A 22,581-nucleotide genomic window follows, 5' to 3' on the forward strand; every position below is an offset into this window, starting at 1 on the left:
AAAGTGTATGAATATATAAACTATATTTCAATAGTTTACAGAGTTATAGAAATATAATCTTATTAAATATTTCTTACAATAGACGAATTCTATAGGACTTATTTAAGAATTAAATAAATAATAACATATAATAGCATACTTATGTATACAAAGTTTATTATGAATACTTTAAGATTATAAAATAAAAATTATAACATTCTCAATATGAGAACATACATATTAAATAAATTTCTTTGACAAAATACATTATTATTATCCTTATGCAAATTAACATGTATATCATAAAATTAAATAAATTACCATAAAATTACATAATTACATGAAGCATTGTTTTTATACTCTATAATTAATTTGTATAATATTAACATCAAATTACATAAAATGCGATTTATGAATGTAAAAAATTAATAATGTCTTTGTCTACTGTAATGTTTTTGTATATTTGTCCTTATAATATTATAAGAATAATATTAAATAATAATAATGGCTGTTCACACAAATTTTGATTAAAAAGTTGTTAATTAGATATACCTTTTTTTTAAATTAATAATAATTTATAAAATGTGCACAGTTTTTCAATGTTTACATTATCATCTATTATTATGCTGTGTAATTCTGGAAGTCTTGTTATTTGTATATAAATATATGTATATAGCATAAATAAGATCAAATGCGAAAAATACTACTAAATAATAAGGTATAGTTATGCTATTTTTAAGCAAGGAACTAATAACACAGGCTGTAAGTAAATAATTATAAAATAAATTTCCTTTTAAAGTTATTTACTATACATATATGTACTTTGTTTTATATATGTGTATTATTTGCACTCTTTAAGTTTTTAAGTGTTTAAATAAAAATTTGTTTTTCGAAATAATATTAAAAAAATAAATTTATACATAATTTTACATGCATAAATTATATCCTTAAAAATAGGACATACATAAGAATTATTAACATTTTCATTGAAAATTAAGGATTATAAATTTAATAATTAAATTGAGGTGTAAAAATATGTATAAAATGCGGGAAATAGTATATAATTAGATATGGAATGGCTTTTCAGAATAAATAAATTTTATGTCCTTGTATATCAATGTTAAAGTTTAGACTTTACTGTTCCCTACGTTGCAATATATTAGATAGGATCTGAGTAGAATTCTCACCATGTTTAATTGGATCATCTTCGTCTGAACTGAATTCCGCGTTTAAAAGATTTGTTAGCGATGTCGATTTTTGAGTTAACAAAGGTAAATTTGTATCGATTACCTCTTCAGTTTTAAAATTATTACTTGAAAGAGAATTTACTTGTAATTCCAAATTTTCAGCTTTTTTGTTCCTATTGGATAATGCTTTTTGTATCGTATGAATTGTGATTCCACAAAGGCACATTAACAATCCTACAAAATTAAGATGACTCATTTGATCACCTTCCCATTCAACAGCCAAAATTAAAATAAATATTTCCTAGAAAGACAATAATTTAAAGATTTTTACCCAAATATTAATATTTTACTTGTATATTCTAGTATTCAATAAAGTTATATAATATTATGTTATTCAATATGTAGTTAATTTACCTTAATTATGCCAATAATTGAAAGTGTAAGACTAGAAGTATATGTAACAACTAAAAATTCCATAACTTCCATATGGAAAGCTATAATAGCACTTCCAAATACAGCAATTGTAGTCATTGTAATAGTTTGAACATCATTCCAATCTGTATTTTTAAAACTATTGTATAGATGAGATCCTAAAAATAATATATTTTTTTACCTTTTTCAAAAATACGTAACATAATATTTACATACATGATTTAAAAAAAGAATATAGCTGTACATCTTACATATATATACCTTCAAACCATATCATCACTGGTACAATAGGTAATAACATCCATAATTGCATATAGTACATCATGTCAATTGGACTTTTCATTCCAAGTTTAGATTTTTGCATAACTAGTTGTGTCATAGTCCACCGAATACCACTTAAAAATGATGCTAAGAGGCAAATTACAAATCCAAAAACTTCAAATTGTGTTGATTTATAGGTAAACATAAATAAACCTCCTGATATCATTACTACAATACATGATAATGTCCAAGACTATAACAAAATTATTTTTTTAATATATTATATTTGAAGCATTCATATAGGAAATTAATATTACTACCTTTTTCTCCAACTTCAAAAAGAGTGCAAATCCAAGAATAAAAATAATAGAAGTTGATTTTGTCATAGTATATCTAAATAACAATATAATTCATTAATACTATCACAAAGTCGTAAATATATTTTATTTTGTTCTTAATGTAGAATAATAAATACATACAATGACATAGTAATTAATGAAATTGCCCAATTTGATAGACCTATATCAAGGCCACTAGCTATGCCAATTGGCATAACCATTCCTATTATGCTTTGTAAAGGAAGTTTTAATTGTTGTTGTTTCTTCCAACATGTTTTAATACATCTTATTGAAGCAGAAAATAAAAATTTTATTAATAAGTGACATATCACCACAACAAGTGGAAAATGAAATCCCTAAAAAATGAGTGCATATATAAAATAAAATCAAATAATAAACTTTTATAAATCACAGATATCTTCACTTACATATGTATTATAAAGCCATTGTACATAAAAAGTTAAACCTACAGACAACACAAAATAGCACAGAATTAATATGATAATTTGAAAAAATTTTTTCCAAAAAGATACTTCTTTTTTGGACACATTTGGAAACTCTTGGACCGGTTCGAGAAAATAATCTGATGTATCATCTGTATCTTTTGCAATTTGATATTTTATATGTGATCTTGTCATACTTCAGAAAAAAATAATCTGTAATTATAAATTTACGATATTAAATATAGTATTAAAATGTATAAATAATATATTCATTTACTACATAACACAGTTAAACATAAGAAACAGTGAAGTATTAAATGGTATTTGTAGAATACAATTCTTATTTTAAATCAATAACACTTTTAATTAAGATTTACGATTTATGATAACATTATGCAATGTAGTAAAGTATAACCGAATGTTATAATAAATATGTTAAACGTACCGTCTTAGAATTCTTTAAATACATAAAAAATATTCATAAATTGTTATGTCTAATTTAGACATCTGTTATTTTAAGTTATATGTTTAACAAAAGAAATAATTGTATAACAATGATGACAGAATTCACATTCATTCTGTAAATTTATAATGTATTCAAAGTTACAAGCGAGAACATTAGAAAGAAAACAAAATTAAAGTACATACATATCGTTATCACTTACTTCGATGTGACATACGATATACATAAACGTGAAGTCATGTATAAACATAACCTAAAAATTATAGTAGACAAAAACGTGGCAAACCACAATCTGATAAATGCATATTATCACAGTAATCTTCTTATCATTTTGAAATTTCTTATGGTGGTAAACTTATTTGTAGAATTATCTATACTTTGGCTGAGTTTTTTTAAAAACATTGACTTTAAAGTAAACACAAATGCTTAATATATCCTTACTTTTTAATGATTGGGTTATTTATTATTTGGTACATCCATTATTTAAAAAATTGACACCAATTTTAATGTTATAAAAATTGAATTTAATTATGTACAAAATATAAATATTAAATAAAAATAGGGTCAATGTACACCAAATAATTGATAGTTAAATTGATAGTTATAAGTAGCAATAAATACTGTACATATTTAGTTTTCTATTTAACGCTTCTGATAAAAATATACAAAGTCAATGATCACATATTTTTATTTTAATGTATATTTACACTGAGTAACAACATCATATAATAAATTCAAATATGTTTTATATTAAATGTTGTTTTGTATACAGATTAATATTTTTCAAAATTATTTTATCCTTATTTACTCAGTGTAAATTAAATATACACATATTATTGTTCTTTATTTTATAAAATATATTTTAAAAAATTAGCAAATAAAATTATTTATCAGTTAAATGCAGATATTATATACTTTATATATATTACATTCATTTATCAGAGTAAGAGAAATTTGATACTTTTACTATGATTTGAAGACAAGCTCCAGATTTAAATTAAAAAATGTACAAAACTCAATGATTCTAAATATATGAATTAAAATTAATTCACTGAAACATTAATATATTATATCACTGATGATAGTATTTTTCATCTATTCTACTTAATTGGATTGTCTTCAATTCATGATGTTATATTCTAAGACAAATCTATCGTATACATTAATTCATGAATACACATATACAGGATTATTAAAAAAACAGTATATTACAGTTATCCTAAATATTATATAACCAATTGCATATTTTTATTACACATATATAATTAACCACTTCTTATTTATATGTTATCTACGATCACTACGTCCACCGTTTCTGTACCCCCCACGACCACGAGAATTAGTTTTTGTTGCAACAGATGTTTTTGTTGTTGAATCACCAGAGTATCTTGCAGATCCCCCTGGAAGACCTGAAGTATTACCACTATTTCCACCAGTGCTATTGTTATTATTGTTTCCACTCTTTGTTGTTGTTGAACTGCCAGCAGTACCACTAGCAGGTGTTGTTGAGTTGCTTTGAATTGTCTATGATAAAATAAATTAATATTAATATTAATAGAAGCACTAAAAATAGCTACACTCTTTGTAAAATTAGAAATAAATCTATTATTAATATCTAATTAAAAGCAATGAATATATTGCACAATATACCAGTGGTTGCCTTCCAGCTTGGCCAGTGATATTATTTGCATTTCCATTATTTGTAATAGTATTGTTAACATTACTACCAGGTGGACCAGAACCACTTTGGTTAATCATTTGTTGCGCTAAAGCAGGATTTGGTTCACTCATGTTTAACTGTTCATTTATTACCATACAAAATTCACCAATTTTTTGTATGTCTCCATTTTTTCCAGAATACAGAGTTAAGCATTGTCTCCAAACAGAAGCATAACCTTTTGTTAATCTTACAATATCCCCTGGTACTAAAAGCTGTCCAGGTTCATCCCAAATTGAAACATTCATGCATGCTGTACTGTCTGCCACTTTAAACGTTCGAACTTCGCGGTTTTCTTTGGTAATGGTAGGATGACCAACTTCCAGAACAATAAACACTACATTAATGTTTTTTTGACCCGGCCGTATGTCTTTTATCAATACGTATTCCATTGTTTTGACAATCAATATGCACTTTACACTAGCACTCTTTACGAATAATCACCTATACGCGTATATTTGAAAATACGTCAGATATACTTTGTTACTTTACGTTTATTTAATTTAACTTCCCTATTATCTTCAATGTGTTGTTCGATATCGTATAACTACATCAATTTCTTTCTACCAGTACTTAGAATGACACTAATGAATGTTTAAAATATTTGGTTGCGTAAAGTAAGAAAGAAGTTAGAAAGGTAATACGGGTGTTATACTGTTGGTAGCTAGTAGAATGAATGTCGGCCATCTTATTTTAGTACGTCATATAGATACTAGTTTCGCTGCTGCCCTATAATATGCACGTCATCGAAATAATCTGGCAGCAGCTGGTTGTAACATGAATGTTCTGTTATTACTACGTAGGGTAAAACTGATACATCTATTCGAAACATACATATATGTGTATTATATGCATATATGCAAATACATGATTATTTCTACACAACTTGTATACATATATACGTAGCAACTGCATATAGAATTTACTCATACATTAAATGTATGCGCTTTAGTTAATTTTTTTATAATAATAAAAAAGAACAATTTTATTATTATACAAAGTATACACATTGTTTGTTATATATGAAAATTATATTTAAATCCTTTCAATTGAAACTTTATGTTATATCCATTACGTTATGTTTTTTAAATAATAATATAGTCTGTTGAAAAATTGCGAATGAATTGAAAACGAAATTATTTTTCATTTAACAATATGTAGAATGTAATTTAATTGTAGATCTATGAAATTTACCTAGTAAAAGATTCAAAATTTATTCCCTGAAATTTGTCATATCAGTTAGCAAGTTAGGTAAACGCATTCTACTACTACGAAGTTTGTGTTCTACTCGATAATTATTCAAGAAATAAAAATATTTTTAAAGATCTGCTTATTTTTGAATGCCTATCAATGTTAACCCAGAGAGATAATCATAAGTAGTAATATTGAACTTCTTTTTATTATGACAATATTAGTTTAAGAATAAGCTAATGTCAACATTACACTTTTAGATAATGGACGTGGACGAATCTCTGGATCCGAAAGAATTGAAAGTTACCCTCGAAACATACAAAAAATTGGCAAATGATTTTGCAAATCATGATACGATTTTGAAGGTAGGAAATTTTTCGAAATTTGTTTATACTTTATTTTTATAACAAGAATTACTGATTTTAGGATAAAACAGTTTTGTCATATGTAGCGTATGTCTTAGAAGTACCCGATTTTGAGATTGTTAATTTGAGTTTAGATATTTTGGAGTTATTTGTTAAGAACGTGGATAATTATGTACACATAACCTCTACTTTTGGAGTTCGTGAAGCCTTGGACGCAATTATAAATAAGTACAATGTAGATAAACCAAAGATATCTAAACGAGCACAATGTATAAAAGATGACATAGAAAGAATGAAACCACCAATATATAATTTACGTAGCAGATGTAAAAGAGTTATCGAGCCTAAAAAGTTAAAGACTCATGTGATTGTATTACATGTTCAAGGCTTATTACCGGTAAATACATATAGATAGTATGTATATATTTTAATTTTATGTATTTATTATTTCATAAAAATTATATATGCATATGAAATAGGAAACTCGTGCAGAGTTGGAGGCAATATTAATAAGAATCAATGGACTAGTTTCTCTGGTAGTTGATGTAGAACATCAGCGTGTTACAATGCGTACTTTAAGTTATGTTACTGCCAAACAAATTGCAGAAGCTATCCAAAAAAATTCTGAGAATATGGAAGCGAGATTGGTGACACGAAATAAATTCAATCAAGAGTATCTCGTTAAATTGGTAAATATTTGTACAGAGCAAAATTTCTAAATTTTAGGATTAAAATAAGTTGTGATTTTTTTATTAACAATATATTTAATCATAAGATTCATACTGGAAATAATGGTGATACTGAAGACATGCCAGACTACTTACCTGAAGAAGATGAACAAGAAGATGAGAAAGAAGGAGTTGTATCATTATTGACTGGATTAAGACAAAGTGCTTCATCATTGTATAAATCCACTGCAGAATTTCTGCACAATTCATTTTACTGGTAAATTTGTAAGCTCTAGTATATTAAATATTATTTTTTATTCTATTATCAATGAACAACTTTATATAAGTAGAAAATGTTTGAAACTATAATTCTTCATAAACATGTTTTAATTTTTATTTATTTGACATATAATCTCAAGTTATTCATTTTTCATGACAGTTAATATAATACTCAAATATTCACTATATTTATTAAAATAGACTGAATATTTACCGGCAAGTGTAAATAAATTTAGTTTTTATTATATTTAATAAAAATATGATGCCCACGTTTAATGTTTGTCCTCGAGTAAACTGTACATATGTAATGTATTAAATCTTGTAATTAAGTAGAGCTATAAAATATAGAAATTGCAATATGATGATCTAAGTGATTAGAACTTTTACATGTTCAATAATATAAAGAATAAAAAATATAATCATTAATTTGATAAATGTAAACAAGACTCAGATCGCTATTTTATGTTGAATGGATATTGAGAGTGTTATACAGAAAGAAATTTATTTCAAATTATGTTAAATATATATAATAATTAAAATATTACGTTGTATGTATAGCAACTTTTATTGCTAGTAAGGTTTTTCTATCATAATAATATGTATACTTTTGTTAAAAATAGGCTGTGCAAATATTTATTGTATTTTAATAAGTTAATATATATATACTTACGTGTAAAGTAACATACTATCACATACCATCATTTTTCTTTACAATATTTGCTTTTTACTTAAATAAAGATTTCAGATCATATATATATTTTGTTTTCAAATGTTAATGCATATATAAATAATTCATATTTTATAATTTATATAAAAATAGTTTTATTTTAACAAAATCAAATTATCTAATAAGTTTACAATGTTATTAAGGTTTGTAATTAAATTGCATATACCAATTATTGTAAATCAACTTTATTTGTTTATAACACAAATTTTGTGTACTGCTTCTATTATTAAAGAATAATAGAACTAGTCAGTTTAGCTGCCACTGCACAAGAAGGAACAATTTATGCAACTACTCGCATAAATATAATAGATACAATATGTATGATTATCATAAAGTACATTTTTATATATCTTATTAATTACTTCGTCCAAATGAGCACATGAAAATGTTATATCATACCTTAGCCACTATTTTCTTAAATTTATGTTGTATTGTCTATATTTACAATAGTATAGTAATTGTCATTAAGGCAATTTGAGTTTCAAAGCAGGTACAATAGATGGATGCAGACAGTACTTTGGACAATTGACTTAACGATGTCGTTTAGTTTTGCATGTGTAATTACGATATTTATTGTTATTAATTTGAGAGAATGAGTATATGACTTTTACATACAGTCCAACACTATTATTGAGTTTCAGTTTGAAACTCAGACAACCTGCATTGTTTTGACTATATCATAATACTACTTACACTAGTTTTCTAACATAGTCATTAAATTAGATTGTTTTCATTTATTAATTGAGAAATGAAACAATAAAATTTATTACATACAGTACATTAATGAAATCTGTAGTAAGATTATTGGTAAAAGTTTTAATGCATCAAAAATATTTAATGACTTTGTTACAGTAAAATAGCCCTCAAGCAATACCTCATGTTATTTATAATTTGACTTTATCAGAATAGCAGAATATTTATTGAATCGAAAAATTATTGTACTGATGTGATTCTATTTTCAGTTGCAAGCTTAATTGCTGTTTATTGCACATTAATTAGATTTTGTTATTTTATTTCAATGATCACTATTTGGTGTACTTTATGAAAATTGCCACAGGCACTTATGTTTTAAAATTTATTTAGTAATTGTCATTCCATTACATATTTTCTAAATTACTTTCAAAAGTATGTTTTTCTAATGCAATATTTATTTTTATTTTATTGTATTTATATACAATAACTCTTTGTAAACTACCAAATAATATATGAGTTTATTGATTTTTAAAATTGATTTCTACATTATGGTGAATTTCATCTATACGTATAAGTGAATGTAATTATCAATAATTGATTTTGCATTCATCGTAGGAATGATTGATTTGAGTCTAACTGAATATTTTTTATTAATAATATGAAATAAATGCAACACATAATTCATAATAAGTTCATTATTGATTAGTTGAGAATTCTACATTTACTAAAAGGAACTGTAAAAAGAAATGTAAAACATAATGGAATGAATTTTAAGTAATGATTTTTTCTCTTTCAGACGCGAGCATGAGGTGCATGTATTTACAAATAATACTATATAACATGTTTATACACATGTTTGTGTAAATTTTCGATTCTGTTGAAAATATCAGCAATCTATATTTTATATTTTTCTTAGAAAAAATAGTTATTGATTTATGTTCATTTTCTATAGCGTATAATAAATCATATCATAGATAATGATAGAAAACAATTTCATTAAATTAATTCAGTTGTTGAATTTTGTAATAGTTTTCAAAAATAGTAATTTAAATTTTAATAAAGATTTAGAATGTGATTTTTATAAACTTTTCTCAGTAACTGTCTAGTATCTTAATAATATTAATGTAATATTTCATTGATAAATAATGCATAAAATTAATGTACATATATATCTAACATATACCTTAAATTGATAAATATCTACAATATTTAACACAGGATGAGAGCATACGCTACAAAAGTGCACTGGTTGTTAGGTACTTATATCAATCGTAAATGAGATATAAAAATCCTGTTAATCTACACACTACTTTCTATTTTTAAGTTTGCAACTACTGGTTGAGATGCAATTGTAATCTCACTGACTTCATCTGTTTCTGATTGACTTGATGTATCAGAAACATCATCTATTTCTTTCCTCTAAATAAAAATAGAAATAAAAGTAAAAATATATTGTGTATTATACTGTATATAATACATACATTTTCAATAATATTACGTTAATAATAAGAATTATTTTGACTCACCTTATGAGAATAATGAATATTACGAAATACTCTTTGCATATCGGGATTACTTTCTAACGTGGAGGATTGACTGGACGGAGGATGTGAATATTCGGAAGTATTTTCCTCATCAGAAGCTAACACTCTCTCTATGCGTTCAGGTGCATGTTTAAATCTTCTTAATCTACATCCAGGACCAATTGGTCGTCTTGCAATACTTTAAAATAAATTCATTAAATTAAGATATGAATTAGATTAATTTCATACTTTTACATCATTCTAGAAAAAATACCTTCTTCTTTTTAAAGAATAATTATACGTATAACTTGGATCTTCGCCTTCTTCATCTGACCAACTTTCCTCACATGCATCATCTTCACGATCGCATAAAGTATCCATACTTTCAGAACAAGGTCGAGTTTTAATTTCTGACTGTTCGTGAGGTGTATTAGTATTGTTAACAATAATTCCACAAAAATGTCCGGACAGGTTTATAGGTTCTTCTTTGCCTCTGAAATGAACAATTATTTATTACTTTCAATTATTGTTAAAGTCCATATATTAATATATGTATATTTATATTAAATATGTTTTACCTGTGTTGTATCACATCATCGCAATTTCCATTATCTATAGGAGAAATAAGACGATTAGCATTAATAATTTCGCTAACTTTTCGACCAAGTGTTTCAAGATTATCGTCATCACTACAGTCCTTTAAACGTTCATTTCCATTTGCACGATTTTCATTTGAAGGTTCAGGACTGGAACAAGGACTAGATTGCATTCTATAATGAACTTCGGATAAAACTGAATTTCCATTTAAACTTTCTGGTGTTTGTTTATTTAATGACTGTTTACTAAGACTATTTACAGAAAGTTTTTCTGTTGATGAGATTGTTGTTGTATGTCCAACAGGATTAAAATCAGTTTCGTTGATATCCATTATATCTGTCTGTGTTTGACTATCAACAAAACGTGCACATACTTCTGTACTCTGAAAACAGATATGCACCCAGCATTATATTTTAATTTATTAATTAATAAGTACATATTTTCATGTTAGATACGTACTTTTCTTTCACGATGAGGACTCGATCGTGGGCTAGAATTTACACCACATCCAGATCCTACTCTACGATGCCTATATTTGCGTTGTTTGAAACTATTATTAGGGACTAAAACTGTCTCTGGTTGATTAGATTCATTTAGTTGGGTACACATAGTTGCTTTTATAGGAGTTTGTGGACAGTCTGTTGGGGATGGTGGAGTTGTTGGAGTAGATGATGTCGAAAATTGAGGGTTACGTCTACGATGAAGTCTTTCTTGAGCCTTTATAAGGGGGTGTACAAGTCGCTTCTTACATTGCTTATACCCACTTTGTTGTTCTCGTCTAAGAGAGAAAATAAGATATATTAAAATTACTTACTATTAGCTATTTTAATTTTCTAATTTATTACTTACTTAATTACATCTCGTTCACGCTGTTCTAACTGCAATAAAACAGCGCTTAATTCTAAGTACAAATTATTAGTACGTTCGAGTTTACGTTCATAATGTTCTCGAATATCTTGAGCATGTCTTAATTCATCCTCACGTCGTCGAATGAGATCAGCTTCAAATCTTGGACTACTACAACTATTTGTCTGCATTTGTTTCATATGATCTCTAATTTCTTTTTTCCAAGATTGCTGTAATTATAAAAATTATAAACACCTTTTAATATTTAAATAGGTTTCTTCCATTTTTATTTTTAAATTTTCAATTTACCTGTGTCTTAAAGTAATCATCAGGTTTTGTACATAGCACTTCAACTGCTGCAATTCCGAGGTGAATTTCAATATGTTTAAAGGAAGGTCTATTACGTGGTTTTGCAGCCCAACATTGTTTTACAAGTAACCTATAACCTTCTGGGCAGCTTGCAGGGATTGGTAAATGAAGAGAATTATTACCCACGCCCCAAATGATTGCAGAGGAATCCACGTCTTTGTAAGGTATTTCTCCGCTTAAGAGTTCCCATAATACCACTCCATACGACCATATATCTACTTTTTCAGAACAAGGCTCGTTTCTGATGATTTCTGGGGCCATCCAGGCAACTGTACCAGCGAAACTCATTCTTGTACTAATTTCATTCCATTCTCTACTAGTTCCAAAATCGCTAATTTTGACAACTTCTCCTTGTCCTATCAACACACTGAAATTGTAAATAGAATTTAGAAGATAAACACATAAATATAGTACGTAAGTGTAGTAAAGACAAAGATGTTCTTATTTTATGAGGTAAATAAAAATTTACTGAGCCTAAAAATATATATGAATTTAATCATATTAGATTAAATGACATACTTTGGGCTTTTAAGATCTCTGTGTATAATTTTATGTGCATGAAGATAGGCCATTCCAGCAGCAATTTGTTTTGACCATGATACTAATCTAGGAGGTGGAACTGGTTCTCCAGCCCTAAGGAGGTCGTATAATGGTCCGTATGGACAAAACTCCATTATTATACAGTAACATGGTGCTTGTGTGCAAACACCTCTGAGAATATATAAAGATTATTTATATTATTTTTTATAGCATTTATAGTACAGCTAAAAACTTACTTAAATTGAACAATATTCGGATGATTTAACTTCCGTAAGTGCCGTATATCAGTTTCACGTGGCTCTCGCACCTTTTTTACAGCTACAACTTCTTTATTTAATTTTCCACTAAATACTGCCCCCTGTGCTCCAGATCCAAGCCATTGGAGTTCACTGATTGATTCAAACGGTATTTCCCAGTCATCCGCTAAAATTATTTGATTTTATCCTATAAATAATGTTATAAAGACTATATTAAATCTACAAAAAGTGATTACTTACTTTGATGTCCTTTAATTTTTTCATTAACAGCTGCTTTTGAAAGCATAGTCCAAACTGGACGCATGCACCCTAATATACCTTCCACCCAGCTTGATCTTTGTGCATCTAAAGTTCCAGTACCTGGAGTACATTTTGTTGCAGTTTCACTAGAGTTACTATTGCTTTCTGAATTGCTATGATTGTTATTAGGTAATTGAGCATCACGTGGGTCAGGGATAATAGGACCTCCTGCAATTCCACTCAACTGACCTAATTCTTCTTGTATACATAACATGCTAAAATAAATAATCAAAGACATTAAAAGACTTAATTTCTGAATATGAAAATGTTAAAATATCAATGAAAGAACAAAATTACTTCAATTATTTCGCTATTTTTATTCGATAAATATAATTTTTTACAATGCAGTAAAAATACTATTATGAAATATGTAGCAAATGTGTATTACGAAATTTTATCAAGCAAGAGTTACAAGAATTTTATTTTTTACTGGAGTTTCTCATCTTGAACTACTGAAAATAATGTAATATATGATATTGTGAATTGAAATATTAACTATAGGAAAAATGATAGTAAGGAGTAAAAATATTCTTTATTAATTTTTTTGGAAGTTATTAATTTAATCTTGAATAAAGCTTCTAATATAAGCTAACTAACTCATAACTTTTTTAAAAGAGTAAATAATGGTTATGAAATTTTTATTCAAAATGTCAATAAATAAATTATTTTTAAAAATGTACCATTTAAACAAATTTCTTTACTAACTCATTAATTTATACTAATCAAATTATCTTAATCAAACAATAATCATATTTTTTCGCTTTATAACTATTATTAATGAACTTAAGTCCCTAACATATCTGTGTTGAAAAATTTCAGAATTTAGACTCCAAACAAAAGAAAAGTGACGTTACTTTGAAAAACGCAACAAAGAGGTTTGGGCATATAAAATTTTCATGTCTTATTGTCATAACAAACGATTCGTTACATACACAATCAATATGGACATGTGTATGTATTAAAATCGTCATGTTAAAACGTCACGAAATCTAACTAATGTAAGTGAAATTAATAGGAACATTTAATCAGTGAGCATCGGTTTCCTTAAATGACTTGTACACCTGTCAAACATGTAAACTGTGATCGTAAGTCGTGAGTCAAGTAGCTGTTATAAGCAATATCATACGATAAGTGTAAGTATCTGCAATGTACTTTACTTCTGTGTATTATGTATCTTATGCTATATCATTTAAAAATACTCTTTCGTGTTTATATCGAAGATACTGAAATCACGTAAGAAAGACATCTTTTAATAACTGAAAAATGGAAATGATAAAAATGACATGGGTCGTGTGATTAGGAATTATGTTTGGGACATAAATATATCTGATAAATAGAAAAGATTAACAATATGAGTTTCTATAGATGTGTTAGTGTGGGGACAAGATCAAAGCCGTCAACGATGGTGCCGTTATGCCGTTATCGGAAGCGCATTCCGACGATTTGGCCTTCGTCCTCACCTCCTCGTACCGACGTTGTTTGGAACGACCACATCGTCGTTCTGTGTCTTCCGAAGGAAAAATCGTGTAAATACCATCGTATCACGCGTAGCATATGGATATAACACGCTTGACCCATACACTGAGAGAAAGTGTCACAAAACCATGCCACTGATTGAACGTTTTCACAATAAACAAAATATAAATACGATGAAACTATATAGGATGCATACGACCACGAGACATATCGTGAACTAACAAGTTAGCCGGCAGAGGGCCGCATTTACCGTTTGCTTTTATTTGTGTATGTACAGTATGGTGCATGACGATGTTACGATTAAGTGGTTGATCGTAATTGTAGTGCATTACAGTTTGACAATCAAAAAGTATATAATCATTCTACATATCATTTATAGGTCAAATACATATGTGCAATTGAAACATTATCAAAATTAATATCACGCAGTAAAGTTATATTTTGTAATAATTAAGTTATTCCTAATTTCAAATATAAATTTTAAGGTTTACCTATGACAGATAATTAAGAATGCGCATGCGCAATTGTACGCGCGTAATTTAATGTAACAAGGCGCGTTATTTCAAATTTATTATATGTAATACTGGTTTTATATTTGACACTGTAAAAATACTATATTCTTACCTGTTAGTGAATATATGCGCTTCCGGATGAGAAGGTGATAAAACTACTTGATTGACACCCGATGACGCTTCTGTTTCCTGAGATTCAAATTTGTACATTTCAGGTTGCGACAGTGTCTCTGTCCCGGCAGGAGTACGCATGGTTGCTTATTGTTTTGTATTCCAATCCTGTAACATAATTTATCATTTGATAAATAATACAATTTATGGATGTAAACTTCCTTACTAGTATTATTTTAAGTAAGAGAACATTTTTGACGCTTGTTACATGCACGTGTATATCGTCAAAAAATGTATTCGTCGCAATGTTACTTTATCAAGAGCGAAGATCAGAGGAAAAAGAGAAAAGACGAATAAGAAATCACCTTTAGCATAACATGGGGAGGCTGGGTTCAATGGAATGCCGATCTAGTAAGAGGCGTGGTATGTGGCCGTCACATACCGAACAACCGTGCTTTTATTTTTTGTGCAGATTCTTTAGGTTAAACCTAATCATACTTGCATTTTTAGCCGATAATTAAAGAAATCACGGTTTCTAACAGAATATTAGCACGAAAGGTAAAGTGAAAGATTTACTTAAAATTTGAGTATTGCATATAGCTTGTCTTTTATCTAATACTTATGAAACACCAAAAGTCTTTGCTTTTTTTCAATTACAAAATCTTCGTAATTTTGTAGCAAAAATAATGCGACAGAAAACAAGAGGATTAATTAAAAATTCAACTGGTTTTGCAAAAAACGTTTATCAGATACTGGTTTAAACACGGAACCCTTTCGCGCTACGAGAAGAAAAAAAAAAGGATACAGAGTTTTGTATAGTGAGTCATTCGTAGGTGTGTCTTGGATTAATCCGCAGCACCTGTGCTAGGTAAGGTCTAATGTACTACGAACCACCCCCGAAACCTAGATCTACTGGGAGAAGGGAGGGAGGAAGGAGGGATATTTCGTGCTTCCAAATATATTTATTTGGGATAAATACAAAGAAAGACATTATTAATGGTTTTTTATGATTATTCAAATAATTTTATTTTCAAGATTGAACGTATGTTCATTTTATTTACAGAATATATTTCTAGAGCTGGAACCTTCACATGATACAATGAAGGGGTTTCTGAAAATTTTGCTAGAGTTAACAGATCGATGTTCCAAAAGAGTGAACATGTTGCACCCCTCGTTTCTTGAACAGACTATTTCCGTGAGTAAAGTTGGAGAAGAATGAATCGTAATGAGTAGGGTGCTCATTGTCTATCCTGATTTATCGCTTTGTTGACCAGAATGCTATAATTTCAGGGTATGAGTGAACATTACGATATGGATGTTTAATATTATATTATAATATATTCAGTATATTACAAAGTAAATTAAAATATGGAATTATGTGTACATGACTAATGTTATAGCGGCAAATTTAATAAGTTAACAGAATATATTACGTCAGCTTCAAACCTTTACATTTTCGTTACATATACATGTGTGTGTGACTTTGTTGCATTGAGAAGAGTTCCATCGTAAGTTTTATAGAACAATCTAAAAATACTTCCAATATCGAGATCGCGAAACAAAAGAGAGGAGTTTGATAGAAAACTTAAATACGATAAGAAATAGAAATGGTTTATTACATATAACGTAACGAACAAATTCTGTTAATACATTGAAAAAGGGATGAAATACATATTAATGCTTCCATCATTGCATTCGTTAACATCTTTTTACGAATACACCTCCGCATCCTTCAACGGAGGTGGAAGAAATTTCAGTTTTGTTGTTGTCTGAAACGCACAAAATGCAATGTATGCGATAGAAATGATCACGTGGAAAAATATCCATGAAATATTTTAAGTAGATCATCACTAGGATAAATTGGGATTTTTTAAAAATTTATTGATTACATAAAAAATGAATGAGTGCTATATGATCTAGTACGGAAAGTGTATCAAATAGTCTTAATTCATCGTTTATATATTGCATCATTACTATCAAAAATGAAATTCGATGTGTTTATTATGTATACGTGTTAAATATTTCATTAGAGCAACGTGTATAGTATTGGTGCACATCCTAGCGTTGAAATCACCCGATAAATTGAGTGATCGCGATGCTGTTTATAGCATCAGTGATCGGTACACATATTGCTTTAATACGGTTCTAACTAGACAATATTTTGATAATATTTCAAGAAAATGAACTTCACTACTTATTTTTTAAACACAAGTGAAATGAAATTCAGTGTAATCTACCTGTTCAAGGACACGTAGTACAATGTAATAAAAGAAATATGTCACAAGAACTTAATATTAACTTTATATACTAATATCTTATATAATGTTTATTGAAACATCTTTGATATTATTGCCTTTATTCGGCTCAAAAACACAAAAAGTACACGTGTGCATTGCATATTAAGAAAAGAAGCTTTTTCAGAAATTATAATATACTCGAAGAATAAATAACAGGCAGTTTTTCATTTTATATACCAGTACTCATCATTTTCAACATTTTACTGGTCTTAAAGAAAACCGAACCTTATTAATATATAAGATAAAAATCCTTTTATTTTAATATGCACGGATTAATTCCAAGAACCTGCTTTTACACCGAGCATCCTTTCTCATTCATCGCCTTTCTTTAAAAGCGTTCTTTTCTCATTCATACGAAAGTAATGGACGCTTTTACTGAAGAAGTAATAAGAGTACGATTCAAAGTGCCGACAACTTGGGCCAAATGACGCTTCAATGTTTGAGACGAGACGCACGAAACGTGCACCGCTGCGACGCGACGGACGGAACGAGATTCGTGCTCAGTGCAGAACGATCGGGAACGTGAGCTTTCACTTTCCTCGAGCGGCTTGCACAAGCGAGACACTACCGTGGTCAGGGCGCACGACATTTGGTACGAAAAACTCGTCGAACCATGAAGCGTCGGATATTCAAACAACGACGATACCTAAAAGTTTTCCGTGTTTGAAAACCAGAGAAAAGGAAGAGGAAGAGTATGGAGAAGACGCTTTATTGATTAAGCTCGGGCAACCCCTCTTTTCTTACCTTTATAAAAAAAATATCTGCCGACGATGAACGACGACAGTGGCAATCCCCTACCAAGTATCCATATAGTTGTATCTGGCGCCATACATTTGCGAAGTCTCTGCAACTGCTAAGTCTGACACTATAAGCATGAGAGTCTTCGACTCTTTCAAAAAACGTATCCTCGTGTTGCACGTCACGATAATCATGCAAAAGACATATATACGTGTCTTCACTGTTCAAATGATTACACTAATACGTACGCTCGGAATTGTAAGCGAGCTCAAAGAGCCGCGGATTTATTCTCGGTTGACGGTCATGAAAACAACCCCACAACACCCCGACGCACGACGCGTCCAGCGGACACTAAACAAAATGGCGCGTACCATCGTCCATGGCTTCGACACCAGAGTGCGCCTGCTTTCTGTGGGAGTGTGTAAAGACGATGGGTTCTGTATCTAGTAGAGGGAGACAAAGTACCGAACAGGTCCGTCTATTCAAACCACGCCTCTTGGTATTCGAGTCGCGCACACGAATACTACTACGTGCTGTGTTCTATGTATCCGTGCGCAGGTTTACAGGGAGGCATGTATATTTTCGAAGATTCCTGTGAATCTTAAAATAACATATTTTGATATTCCATTTGTTATAGTAGCTTCAATAATCTGGTTAATAAATGTCGCACAATTAAAAGTGTAAGGGTACAGAGCAGATATTGATATATTATTTAGAAATAATTTTACAATTAATAATATACTTTTTGAAGAGGCAGCTATGCGACCCTGCATATGTTAGATGGCGCCACTACTGTACACGCTACTTCCTTCAACCCCACATTATGAAAAATCGCTAACTTAAAGCTTTAGAACATTATCTTCTTGATTTTATGAAAGGAGAAGAATAGATAAATTCCATGTTGATTACATATGCCTCAAGATTTATGTAATTAATTCATATTCAAAAATCTTGTCTTTTTTTATGGCAATACATACATACTATCGCCAGATTTAAAAGATTAGTAGTGGGGTATACTTAATCTTAAAGGTGCTCAATAGTTAGGATATGCAGTGGGGGCGATGAAGGGGCAGCAAACGAGTTTCTGACAATCGTAGCTGTACCTGTAACGCTTGACTGATGCTAGAGAACGGTGTGGATAGTGCATCTGTCGTTGTTTATATAGTATTCCCCACGCTATAGGTTCTTTTCCTTTTTTCTACCTTTACATAACACGTTTAAAATTAAGACCTTGAAATATCTTAGGCAACCATAACAGATCATTTTATTTAGAAATTTCAAAATGTCCTATATTGATATGATTATAAAAAATACTTAAATTTGATTGCGCCCAATAATATGTAACATCATTTATATATGTAAAATATTTAAATCTTAAAATAATCTGTAAGCGTTAAATAATCCAATATATTATTTATTAAATTTTCATTTAATATATACTTAAATATCGATAATCATGTTTTAAACATTATATTACACAATATTCTCAAAGTTTAATTATAATAAAAGTTAATCAAATAAAGTTCAAAGTTTCATTATATTTTAACAGTGATGCTGTACCATATAATACCGTTCTCGATAAATTTATTCTTTCGATTCTCCCTGGGTGAACAGAAGAGGGGAAATAGATGACTACGGTTCTTGGAAATATTTTCGTTATTTCTTGGAAATGGTCAGAACTTTTTCGTTCTGCATCATTTGGATTCAGCCGCCCCTTCGCACAAGCGCAGAATATACCTTCCTACTTATTCCTAACTCCCACATTATAAAAGGGATGTGTAGTACAAAGATGTTCATTTTCCAAACCATTCTCGGTTTGTTAAATACGTCTCGTCTTCTCCATGTTAAATTTCTTTTTATTTTTTTTTACTATATTTCTTGTTTTGTCTTTATCATCGTTGCATTTTAGACGTAGACATCTATTATACCTACATAATATGCAATATACAACGTCGCAAGTTGGTCGATTTCCTTGTGACGTCATAGTTACCCTTCCATACGTGTTTCTGACTCCTACGTACACAATATTTGAATTCGTCACGAAAAACAGCTTGCTTTTGTGATACAAGTAAAAATTTATGTACACAAAGAATGTTGTAAAAAGTTTATAATTATCTTTTTATTTATTACATTTCAATTATGAAAACTAATTATGATTTATTATTTCTTTGCATGAGGAACCAATTCTTTATAATCTTTTACAACATTTTCAAGCACTGCGAATGCTTGTAAAAAATCATCTTCTTCTAAACCAAATTGTTTATATTGATGTAAAAATGCAGAATGAACATAAGACTTCCAAGCTTTGTTTAAAAGTACATCCAAAGAATAAGAAATTTGGAAATTATTGCTTATCAATGCAAGAAATTTATCATGGTTTAAGAATTTTCGGTTTTGATGCAAATGAGTGAACCAATTGATTGTATTCCAGTCCGCATATAAATGTTTTTCTTTAAATATATCTGTTACTATAGGATCTTGTTCTGATGCTATCCCACGAGTTATCAAAATGTTTGATATTGAGCAAGCATATGTATGATGTGTGGTGTTGCTTAATGAATTAGATGGTATTTTTAATTCAACATTAGTTAGCTGTGAATCGAAGTTTGATATTCTAAGCGTTTGCTTTAAATGATGTATATATGAATTCCAATTATACACAGGTTCATAGTTTGCGAATGTTGCAGGTATATGTGGGCTACTCTTGATTGTTGCTATTTTATATGAAGGGTGACATGCTATCTGTGATAATAATGAATTTATGTTATGGTTTATACAATCTACTGGTTGAAATACAGCTAGTAGCTTTTCTGAAATAACCTTATTCATATCTTGTAAATTTGTAGGTGATTTCTTCAATAAATTGGTACATATATTATATATCTGTTCATTCTCAATTAAAATATTGATATCACTTTCACTGTAAAGTTTTGCTAAAGTCAATAACGTATTATAGTTTTGTGTACATACTTCTCCAAATGAAAATGGTAATATTGTTGTGGTAACAATAGATTTTTTACTATATTCTTTACGCAATAGTTTTGTAATATGACTTCCAATACCAGATCCTGTTCCACCTGCAGAACTTAATAACAAAAGAAATCCATCAAAATGATCTAATTTTTCAATTTCTTGTCTGACACAATTTAATATCACATCGCTTAATTCATATCCTTTTATCATATAACCAAATGCCCAATTATTTGCACAACCTCCTCCAGCTTGACAAATTACATTCCTTGTTGAATATGTCCATGAATTACTTTTATCGTTATAAATCTTACTTATTACCTTTTGCTCAGTATCAACAAGAACTGCTCTTGCCAAACGTTCATTACTTTTAGATATACCATTAAACCATTTATTAAATGTGTCTTCTGAATATTGATAATTAGCCTTATATGAGACACCTGTATTTGCACATTCCAAATCAGATGATACTTCTGAGAATAATGTATGTCCTAGTTGATTTCCACATTGCCCAAATTGTATGGTAAGCATCATTAAAATATATCATTTACACAAGTTACAAAAGTAGTTCATTATATTATCAAAACAGGAAAATACATCTTGCTTGTTACATTCGATTTAATACACGCAAATAGATATAAATGTGACTTGATTGAGATGATTTGTATTTAAAGATATAAGACACAGACAGTCATAAAGAAAAGTAAATTAGGTATTAATATTTATACAAAGTATAACATTTTTTTATCGAGGAAATGTGTACTTGTTAAGAAAAAGATTCATTTTGAATGGTTACATAAGTTGTTTTGAAGGTTCATTGACAAAAAAACAAATTTAAGTTGGATTATAAGTAGGACTGCTACATGATCAGTCAAAGGTAATATTAGTAAATAGTTTAATAACTCACCGCGAGATCACGCAATCATAATGCGCGATGGAATTGTTAAAAATAGCAATAACGGTTTGTAAATTATTCGTTGTAATGTCTTCAAAAATATTATATTTTATTTTATTTATTATTTATCTATTGGCTTAGAGTGAACTTCCGGCTTTATATTTTTTCACTTATTTGCAAATTTACCTCTCGCTCTTTCGCCATCTTCATTCATCTTTTTCATTTATATCATATGCATTCTGTTTACAGACTATAAATATCGTATTATATATAAGGGTATATATATATATATATATACATATATATTATGTAGAATATATATATATATATATATATATATATTATGTAGAACATTTTTGTACATGAGTACAAGATATATTCGAAAATATCTGTATACGATATAAAAA

At 28.8% G+C, this 22,581-nt stretch overlaps 6 protein-coding genes and 1 long non-coding RNA gene across 18 annotated transcripts; 2 read left to right on the forward strand and 5 right to left on the reverse strand.

Moving 5' to 3' along the window:
* Nucleotides 1–252: 252 nt before the first annotated feature.
* LOC122569079 (solute carrier family 35 member C2) lies at nt 253–3,807 on the reverse strand. Of its 4 annotated transcripts, none has more exons than XM_043729559.1 (9): nt 3,306–3,805; nt 3,086–3,218; nt 2,626–2,853; nt 2,339–2,553; nt 2,180–2,252; nt 1,860–2,112; nt 1,581–1,756; nt 1,167–1,467; nt 255–739 (listed from the first exon to the last, which is right to left on the reverse strand). In XM_043729559.1, the coding sequence occupies exons 3-9, from the start codon at nt 2,833–2,835 to the stop codon at nt 591–593; spliced, it is 1,377 nt and encodes a 458-aa protein (XP_043585494.1). In that variant the 5' UTR covers nt 2,836–2,853; nt 3,086–3,218; nt 3,306–3,805; the 3' UTR covers nt 255–590. The 4 variants fall into 4 exon arrangements, with proteins under 4 accessions (XP_043585496.1, XP_043585494.1, XP_043585495.1 ...); XM_043729560.1 differs by having other exon boundaries at nt 3,289–3,805; XM_043729561.1 differs by lacking the exon at nt 3,086–3,218 and having other exon boundaries at nt 253–739; nt 3,306–3,807.
* Nucleotides 3,808–4,287: 480 nt separating this feature from the next.
* Nucleotides 4,288–5,489, reverse strand: LOC122569154 (SOSS complex subunit B homolog). The gene is made up of 2 exons (XM_043729727.1): nt 4,754–5,489; nt 4,288–4,627 (listed from the first exon to the last, which is right to left on the reverse strand). The coding sequence occupies exons 1-2, from the start codon at nt 5,210–5,212 to the stop codon at nt 4,391–4,393; spliced, it is 696 nt and encodes a 231-aa protein (XP_043585662.1). The 5' UTR covers nt 5,213–5,489; the 3' UTR covers nt 4,288–4,390.
* A 93-nt stretch (nt 5,490–5,582) lies between these two features.
* On the forward strand, nt 5,583–8,004 carry LOC122569153. 3 transcript variants are annotated; one of them, XM_043729724.1, is made up of 5 exons: nt 5,583–5,624; nt 6,272–6,376; nt 6,438–6,773; nt 6,856–7,065; nt 7,152–8,004. In XM_043729724.1, the coding sequence occupies exons 1-5, from the start codon at nt 5,598–5,600 to the stop codon at nt 7,323–7,325; spliced, it is 852 nt and encodes a 283-aa protein (XP_043585659.1). In that variant the 5' UTR covers nt 5,583–5,597; the 3' UTR covers nt 7,326–8,004. The 3 variants fall into 3 exon arrangements, with proteins under 3 accessions (XP_043585659.1, XP_043585660.1, XP_043585661.1); XM_043729725.1 differs by lacking the exon at nt 5,583–5,624 and adding an exon at nt 6,061–6,199 and having other exon boundaries at nt 7,152–7,688; XM_043729726.1 differs by lacking the exon at nt 5,583–5,624 and adding an exon at nt 6,061–6,196 and having other exon boundaries at nt 7,152–7,688.
* A 1,816-nt stretch (nt 8,005–9,820) lies between these two features.
* On the reverse strand, nt 9,821–18,697 carry LOC122569094 (mitogen-activated protein kinase kinase kinase 12). Of its 2 annotated transcripts, XM_043729618.1 has the most exons (12): nt 18,316–18,697; nt 15,276–15,442; nt 13,116–13,390; nt 12,855–13,041; nt 12,598–12,789; nt 12,019–12,445; nt 11,713–11,939; nt 11,323–11,641; nt 10,845–11,245; nt 10,541–10,759; nt 10,270–10,465; nt 9,821–10,162 (listed from the first exon to the last, which is right to left on the reverse strand). In XM_043729618.1, the coding sequence occupies exons 2-12, from the start codon at nt 15,413–15,415 to the stop codon at nt 10,043–10,045; spliced, it is 2,703 nt and encodes a 900-aa protein (XP_043585553.1). In that variant the 5' UTR covers nt 15,416–15,442; nt 18,316–18,697; the 3' UTR covers nt 9,821–10,042. The 2 variants fall into 2 exon arrangements, with proteins under 2 accessions (XP_043585553.1, XP_043585554.1); XM_043729619.1 differs by lacking the exons at nt 15,276–15,442; nt 18,316–18,697 and adding an exon at nt 14,636–14,767.
* On the forward strand, nt 13,490–18,213 carry LOC122569096. Of its 6 annotated transcripts, none has more exons than XR_006317330.1 (6): nt 13,491–14,308; nt 14,541–15,309; nt 15,379–15,697; nt 15,785–15,832; nt 15,953–16,142; nt 16,338–18,213. It is a non-coding gene; the product is annotated as an uncharacterized LOC122569096 (long non-coding RNA). The 6 variants fall into 6 exon arrangements; XR_006317328.1 differs by having other exon boundaries at nt 13,492–14,308; nt 14,541–15,000; nt 15,137–15,309; nt 15,379–15,832; XR_006317329.1 differs by having other exon boundaries at nt 13,493–14,308; nt 15,379–15,832; nt 16,338–16,469; nt 16,549–18,213.
* Nucleotides 18,698–20,469: 1,772 nt separating the features above from the next.
* LOC122569826 (tubulin delta chain-like) lies at nt 20,470–21,138 on the reverse strand. Its single transcript, XM_043731450.1, has 2 exons — nt 21,130–21,138; nt 20,470–21,051 (listed from the first exon to the last, which is right to left on the reverse strand). The coding sequence occupies exons 1-2, from the start codon at nt 21,136–21,138 to the stop codon at nt 20,470–20,472; spliced, it is 591 nt and encodes a 196-aa protein (XP_043587385.1).
* Nucleotides 21,139–21,278: 140 nt separating this feature from the next.
* Nucleotides 21,279–22,396, reverse strand: LOC122569095 (tubulin delta chain-like). The gene is made up of 2 exons (XM_043729620.1): nt 21,601–22,396; nt 21,279–21,394 (listed from the first exon to the last, which is right to left on the reverse strand). The coding sequence occupies exons 1-2, from the start codon at nt 21,811–21,813 to the stop codon at nt 21,338–21,340; spliced, it is 270 nt and encodes an 89-aa protein (XP_043585555.1). The 5' UTR covers nt 21,814–22,396; the 3' UTR covers nt 21,279–21,337.
* Between the last annotated feature and the right edge of the window lie 185 nt (nt 22,397–22,581).

This window comes from Bombus pyrosoma, linkage group LG7 (assembly GCF_014825855.1).
Source record: "Bombus pyrosoma isolate SC7728 linkage group LG7, ASM1482585v1, whole genome shotgun sequence".
NCBI classification, from domain to species: Eukaryota; Metazoa; Arthropoda; class Insecta; order Hymenoptera; family Apidae; genus Bombus; species Bombus pyrosoma.